The following is an 8,151-nucleotide window of genomic DNA, read 5'->3' as shown; positions in this document are numbered from 1 at the left end:
CACTCAATAGTGACGTCATCACATAGTGGCGTGATTTATCTTCTTTTCCATTTCTTCTTCTTTCTGCCTTAAGATTCTGATTGAAACAGAATAAAATCTGACAATATTGTCTATTTTTAGTGATAAATCTGCAGAGCGGACATGAACTATAATAGTATTATCCATGAAATACCCCTCCCCCTGTTACAGAAATAGAAAATTTAGAACCGGTGAAGAGAAAGTAACATGACAATGTACGTGAAGGAAATCGTTGACTAATGAGGTAAGGTTTGTAGAACATGATGTAACAAATAACTTCAGATTGTGAATACATTACGTCAGAATATTGAAACAGTTGAATGAGATAAAGTGTCACTGTTACCGGAGAATTACAACGTCTAAATTAACGTAACATGGGTGAGAATATACAATAGTAATACTCAAAAAGGTTACTGATAAGGTATGGATCAGAGTTCTGTTTGGCTTGTGAGTTGTCCCAGTTCAGTGTAGGGCGACGCAATCTTGGTGTTTAGCGCTCTTCTTGGCAGACGAAAAGTCAGTGTTCACTGGTTGAGATGTTCCTACAGGCAGCTACAGTTCCATGAGTTGATGCTCCTCTTAGTAGATGACAGGTTACGGTTACGGGTAAAGTTCCGGTAGCAAAGTCCGTGGGCGGTCTCGGTCGAAGTCGGGTGAACCAGGAAAACATGGCGGATGTTGTTGTTGATGGACGCCGCAAACACTCGGTCGGGGGAACGGAAAAATAAGAGTTGCCGGATAAATAAGCCGAGGCTACTCCCTACCACGTCTATGAGTCCTCTGGGGGTTGTTCAGCGAAGCTACCTGCAACTTCTATTGAAACCTCTGTGGGTCTACAGCGAAGCTCTTTGCAACTTCTATTGAAACCTCTGTGGGTCTACAGCGAAGCTGCAACTTCTATTGAAACCTCTGTGGGTCTACAGCGAAGCTGGTGCAGGGATTAGGTGCAGACGGCACGGCGTAAAGTCCGACCGGGGTCTCCGCGAAGGAGGTGAAACGCCAGAACCCCTCCTACACAAGTGAGAACGTCCACCATTGTTGTAGCTACATCCTTTTGGTTACGATTGGCCCGTTCCCTCTATTGCGACTCCTCCAGGCACAAAGTTCGGGTTTCGACATGGGTATCGTTTCCCAGCCGCTGCCACCACGCCAACATTGATGCAGGAAGGTGCTGATGAGAGACTCAGAGGCACGATGCAACTCGATTCAAAGGGAGCTTTATTCACACACATGTGAAGTACAATTACGCCATGATGGAAGAGAGCGACCACGTGACCCTTAACACTGACGTCACTCAATAGTGACGTCATCACATAGTGGCGTTGTGTAATTAGGTTTATGGAGCAAAGATGCTTGTCTGGTGTTATGGCTGTGTAACAGGTGGTTGTGTACAAAGGTGCCGCCTCCACACCTCGATTCGCTCATCGAACAGCCCAAAGGGACACATATACTGTACTCAAATGTTAAAGATAAACTTGGATGTTCTGTATACCAAAGATTACGTGAAAAAAGGATAGATTGAACCCTTGACACCCGCACCCGTACCAACAGTATGATACAGTGTTGCACACAAGAAGGGAAATTTGGGCACTTTTTTTCGCGACCCACTGAGGTAAGCAGCCCTGGTGCTTGTTCCACGAATTTATGATCATAAAGAGTTTGATACCTATGAAAGAAAATCATACACGCTTTCTATTGATATATAACACATTGAAATTGATGCAGAAACAACGGAAATATGATCAGCCAAAGTTGATATTCCAAACTTTTTGTGCCGAGTTTAGTATATAGTAACCCTTCTAACTGACGAACTAACGTTAAAGTAGTCTAATACATTGTATCTAAAAAAAGCGCACCTAAAATACATCGAATACGCAGCCCGACTGCACATTTGTTTGACAGTTGGCGCGGCAGTATTTGGTTACATCACACTGAACTACCTGCCACGGCTACAAGCTTTGTTTGGTGCTACCACCTGTCATTCAAGACTTGGGTCTGTGTACGTCGGACCCATTGTGGGCAGTTTTCAATGGCACACCATTACTCTATTCCTCTTGCGTCGTGCTCTTTGTGCTTACATATATGCAGCATAGCTAAGTATGTTCATGGATACGCCTGTAACAACTGCAAAGATTTGGAAAGCACAACTGTTGTTGTTGAATACATAGATTTTAAATTGAATGAGACTTTGAACTCACGTTTATGTCAGCAGGTAGCTACCAAACATTGATGACGACCTCGAACAAGTTTTGAAGCTTCTCCCTGACTACTTCACTTTCCTTCTTCCTTCCACAAGAACAGGACTACGTTACGTCCTTCCAAAGAAGTTTAGTTGTCCTTTAAGTGTCTATTCTCTACTGTTGTCCACTCGGGAAAACTCGATGCGAGCGAGTCGGGATCAGGCCCGGGCTCAGGCCCCCGCCGCTCAACCACCCAACTGCGGGCCCCTCGTGTCAGTCTGCTTTTACACAATACGGCAGGTGCAACAATACCTGCCTCATGCAGGCCAGGTTACCATGACGTGCATACCTGCCGTGCCCAGATACCCAATCAAAGGCACACGGTGACAGCAACAACAGCGTCTGAGGTTTGTTTTCTGTGTAAACTACGGTGACGCGCATTATTAAAGTTTGGCCCTCGCCAATGACATAAGCACGACCTTACCTTCTGCATGTATTTAACAGAAACGTCTTGCAGCATCTACAGTCCTAACGGCTCACGACGATCTCTTCTTTGGCCATAAGGAACACCTATGTCAAGTCCATCTGGCTGTTGAAACAGGCCTTTGATTTTGAGTATATGTACATGTATTGTTGAAATGTCAATGTTTTAATTACGCATCGATAAGAAGAGATCGTCGTGAGACGTTAGGACTGTAGATGCTGCAAGACGTTTCTGTTAAAGAAGGTAAGGTCGTGCTTATGTCATTGGCGAGGGCCAAACTTTAATAATGCGCGTCACCGTATACGTAGTTTACACAGAAAACAAACCTCAGACGCTGTTGTTGCTGTCACTGTGTGCCTTTGATTGGGTATCTGGGCACGGCAGGTATGCACGTCATGGCAACCTGGCCTGCATGAGGCAGGTATTGTTGCACCTGACGTGTTGTGTAAAAGGTGGATCGACGCGCGGTGATTATAATGTCTCATATAACCGCCATCGACGCATCTGATAGCAATATTGAATAATTACTATTACTGTTAGCGAACGCCAAGGCTACGTGTTCGCTCATCTGTCTGCAATCCAGTAAACCCTATGGCTGATATCTAAAAATAAACCCCTAAACAAATGACAAGAGGAAGATGTCTGAGGCATCCACGGGCTACGGGCTCTCAAACATCGTGATAATGCACACATGTCTGACCAATCGGCGTGGAGAAATGGCTCATTAACTCACATATAGGTAACGATAAGAGACCATAGCAACTATCTGATAATAACGTAAACTGACGTAATGAGAATGACGTTCAAATAAATACATTTGTCTAAACCATGTTAAAAGCCATCGTATTCAACAGGCTCAAGTGCGCAGCACATAAAAACCGAAAACTGAACTTGACTCATGAAAACTGCCAAAAAAACACAGGTGGTTGCAAAGTTTTTAGGTGCCAAGTTGACCAAACAAAGTAACAGGACTTCTGATAAAATAGACAGACTACACATGAATATGGTGTAGCATAGTGACAGTATAGATGCCAAGTTGGCGAACAACAAATTTTCGTTGACGAAAATTAGTTTATAGACTTTGTAAAATCTCTCCGTCCGTCCTAAGACAATGCTATGACACAATATTGTACAATACGACACTAGACATATAAACAGGTCACATATAATAACGTTTTTATGTACAATATAATATCATTGCTTACCTTCGATGTGATGCAGTCAGAAGGATGTGATAACTTGAGCTGAGCTATACAACATCTGCGGTGCGTCGGTACAATGTGTCTTCGAGTAAATGTTGGTAAACGTCCACTCAAACGAAGCAATACACGTGTAGTAGTTAGTCCTGTTGGAAAGGTCCCGTTACTAGTCTTCTCTTGTCGTTTCCATGTACGAAACAGTCCTGGTTACTTCGTCCAACAACGGAATCCAACTATTCGCGAATCCGCTGGAATTTCTCGTCAGATAACACGAGAACTCTCGAAAAAGTGCACGCCGCTGTAAAGTCAGCCGGTCCGGGGCCGGAGTCCCGCCGAACTGCCCACAGCGCAGGGACTCAGCTATTTCACCTGTCTGTCACATGAGGCTGTTGTCATGGTGAGGAAGACTGTTGTTATAATACATGTCTGTCCTCAATGGTGATAAGCGTCCAGGTGGGCCGACTTGTTTGCACCAAACGGCAAAAATAACTTGTGGACTTCAAACCTCAAACATCACGAGATTGTCGGTAGTCTGTACAGAGGTCAAGGCAAATGCTCTCAAATTTTACCTTTTGATGATATTAGATAGATAAGATGTTGTCTCTTTTGGTGGCCTTTACCTCAATCATGAAGGTTTTAGACCTTTGTCTTTTCAAGTTGAATTACAAAATATGTATATATTTTATGACTTATATTCTGCTGATCTCCAGTCTACCCACATTCTATGGTTTGTTAATCCGCTGTGACAATGCCCATCTATCTGTGAGACTCTCAATTTCAACGCCTTGAATCAGCGTTTATGGTTCAGTTTTTGTCAGGTAAAAATTTTAATCAAACCCTGTGACGTGGCAAGTGAAGCCCACAGCATGACCAAATAAGGCTGGAGGTTCATGCGGGGTCAGCTGTCCTGTCAACGTCCGACGGGGCATGTCTGACGTCATAGTCAACACTAATACGTGCATCTGATAAGTTCTGGCTCTTGGGGAAAGTTCTAGAAATCGGCAACGTTTCCGCTGATAGTTTTACAGTGAAACGTGAGAAGAGACCAAGTAGTTTTTCTCGACTTGTTATTTTTCAGCATGTTTGCCATTAAAGTTCTAAATTCTTATAGCCAACTATTTTGTATACATTCTTCAAAAGAGACAATGGTCTCACGGGTCCTGCTTTCTGGTCCACGATGAAGGGCAAAATGTACTGGAAAAAACTTCATGGTACCTCGCCGGAGTGAATCCGGACGAAAGAAGAAGATATAATAAGTTACAAACACCTTGCAAAATTAATGCTTGTGGCAAAACATTGCTAGTAGCTGCAAATACTAATGCAAACGCCAGGTGTCCCCACTGAATATGTTAAGCAGACTTGATTGACTGCACCTCAGTTACCTTTGAACTATTGGACTATGCTATGTTAGCCATCTAGGAGGGGTGGTGCTGGTTTCCCAAACCAAATCAGAGAGCCAATACTAATAGATATTTAGAACGTTTCTGCTTAGACGTCTGTTTTACGTGTAACATTCCATGGTCTGAGAATTGTGACAGCAGAAACAATGACATGACAAGTGTTATAAAGCTAAGCATAGCTCTGATTGATCTTCAAGGCGAGAAAATGGCCTAAATTATCTCTAGTAGTAATCCACCGGCTGCTGCAGTGGTCTGGACACCCTGCAGCTGCAATCAGTCTTTCTACAACTCTCTCCACTTTGTCCTGTTCATTGTGAGCTTCCTTAGCTCCCGTAAATCTTACCTACCGGAAATTTAGTGTAGCCATCAAAAACCGCATTAACAGCCCCAGTCTGATCAACTTGCCTGATAAGGAATCAGCTACATTTACTTGGTCTGAAGTGGACTCTTGTATTGACTGAATGTTTTCACTTAACTAACAATAAAGAAGCAGCCAGAAGTAAACAAACGCCACACAAAATAAGTCTGCATTATATACATTGATTTATTCACAAACAAAAAGTCTTCCTGAAGCAAAAGTTGTGAATATTTTCTATCGCTAACTTGGTATATAACATCTCTTACAACTACACATCAACGCATTTACTGTTTGAAATAGTGTTAATAGAAATAGCAACATGCTACAAACGATACAATAGGTCACTCCCATAGGGAGCTTGAAGGGCTGGGCAATAGGTCCATCCCTTCCGACATACATATTTATGTATTGTCAGTCAAGCTTAACTACTACAATAGACTTTTCTGATACAAATAATTGGAGGAATGTGATTACAGCTTGGTCTAAAAAGACTTACTATAGTCCCGATATTCTTTTTTTTATAGCATAATTGATGTATTTAAAATTGTGAATCTGGTCTTTGTTATGAAAAAGGAAAAGTTGGCGCTAAGGATTCTGGTCAACTGCAGCCTCAGGGAAGAAGTAGAGCTTCTTGCGTAGAGTATGCGTCACTTCCGGTTGCTGCTTGTACTCTTGGTTTTGAGTTTTGAAGTATGCCACTTTGGCGTTTACCTTGGGAATGGAAGAATGGCATAGCTATTAGCTTTCTAAACCAGTCAGATTGTATGTTCATAATTGTGCTCAGATGGGGCCGCGGGACCATCTCGTGGAGTATGACATCAGTTAGAGATGCTGGGAACGTTTGGATGGAAAATGATCAATGAGAAAAGAGGGGGAAAGTAAGTATTAATGATAAAGCGGGTGCATCAAAACACATTTCTACACTTGCAATTATACGTGACAAACCTGCTGCAGATGTGGCCGGTGCGGTTGATGGAGGAGGTGGTGACTCAGTGGTCTCAGTTTCTCCATCTGATGCTTCTCTCCCGGCTTGTGAGTTGCTGCTTCCTTCATTAATGGGAGTGTCTGTTGCCGTAAAGCAAACAACCCAAAACTACGTGATACATGTTAACAGTTAGCACGTTTGCTGTAGCTCCTTACATTTTGCTGAGATGGTCTCATTTGGGTCAGGGATGTTCTACTCGGGACAACTTTTCTTCTGAGCGTTCAAGTTCCTCAAAGTATTGTCTAATAGCAGTAATGCCCTGACTGCACACTGCAGATAGTGGTTTAGTAAGTGGATTTCCATCGACATTTAGATGCGAAAGGTTAGTAAACTTTCCAACTTCCGAGGGTAACGTCTGTAGCCGGTTCGCGCTCAGGTTCAGACTTTCTAACTGTGTCAGTCTCCTCACTTCAGATGGCAGTGTATGCAGCTGACAGTAAGACAGATCCAAGTGTTTGAAGTTAGTGAGCTGCCAAACTTTCGTGGGTAACGTCTGTAGTGCGTTAGAGCGCAGGCACAGCCATTCTAACTGTGTCAGTCTGCACACTTCAGATGGGAGTGTAGTCAGCTGGCAGTGGGACAGATTTAAGTGTTTGACGTGAGTGAGCTGGCCGACTTCCGCGGCTAACGTCTGTAGTGGGTTAGAGCTCGGGTTCAGCCTTTCTAACTGTGTCAGTCTCCACACTACATGTGGGAGTGTGTGCAGCTGGCAGTTCGTCAGATCCAAGTGTTTGACGTTCGTGAGCTGCCCAACTTCTGGTGATAGCGTCTGTAGTGGGTTCCAGCTCATGTCCAGCCATTCTAACTGTGTCAGTCTCCAGACTTCAGGTGGGAGTGTGCCCAGCTGGCATTCGGACAGATCTAAGTGTTTGACGTTAATGAGTTGTCCAACTTCCCCGGGTAACGCCAGTAGTGGGTTATTGCGCAGGCACAGCCATTCTAACTGTGTCAGTCTCCACACTTCAGGTGGGAGTGTACACAGCTGGCAGTAGGACAGGTTCAAGTCCTTGACGTTAGTTAGTTGTCCGACTTCCGCGGGTAACGTCTGTAGTGGGTTACGGCTCATGTCCAGCCATTCTAACTGTGTCAGTCTCCACACTACCGGAGGAAATGTGGACATGTTTGTTCTCAATAGATTCAGTACCTGGATATTGGTGAGTCCGGACAGCCCATCCGGCAGGTGGATCCCGCTGTTCCAGCTAAGATCTAGTTCCTCCAGCTGGGGAAGTTTCAGTACTGTTGGTGGTACGGTGCCCAGTTCACAGAATCGTAGTCTCAACACTTTGATATTCTTTAGGATGTACAACTTATCAGGTAGGGAGATCAACTTATTCCGTCCTAGATCTAATAGCTGTAGGTTTGACAGTTTCAGCACTACTGGTGGTAGCGTGACCAGCTTACAGTTATCTAAGTGCAGGACCTTGAGATTGACGAGACTGGACATCTCCTCCGGCAGGGTGATGTTTTTGTTGTTACTGAAGATCAATGTTTGTAACTGCGGAAGTTTCATTACCACATCAGGAACTG

At 43.9% G+C, this 8,151-nt stretch overlaps 1 protein-coding gene across 1 annotated transcript; it reads right to left on the bottom strand.

The window, feature by feature from the left end:
* Positions 1–5,805: 5,805 nt before the first annotated feature.
* Positions 5,806–8,083, bottom strand: LOC118430006 (leucine-rich repeat protein SHOC-2-like). Its single transcript, XM_035840688.1, has 2 exons — positions 6,585–8,083; positions 5,806–6,350 (listed from the first exon to the last, which is right to left on the bottom strand). Exon 1 carries the CDS (start codon positions 8,066–8,068, stop codon positions 6,806–6,808), a length of 1,263 nt encoding a protein of 420 aa, XP_035696581.1. The 5' UTR covers positions 8,069–8,083; the 3' UTR covers positions 5,806–6,350; positions 6,585–6,805.
* Positions 8,084–8,151: the final 68 nt, after the last annotated feature.

Source organism: Branchiostoma floridae, chromosome 14 (assembly GCF_000003815.2).
Source record: "Branchiostoma floridae strain S238N-H82 chromosome 14, Bfl_VNyyK, whole genome shotgun sequence".
Classification (NCBI taxonomy): domain Eukaryota; kingdom Metazoa; phylum Chordata; class Leptocardii; order Amphioxiformes; family Branchiostomatidae; genus Branchiostoma; species Branchiostoma floridae.
The sequence above is the reverse complement of the archived record's forward strand: the minus strand, read 5'-3'. Positions and strand labels throughout refer to the sequence as shown.

Coding starts and splice junctions, on each gene's coding strand:
- LOC118430006 (XM_035840688.1), bottom strand. CDS start 8,068: ATGTCCAGTCTCGTCAATCTCAAGGTCCTGCACTTAGATAACTGTAAG.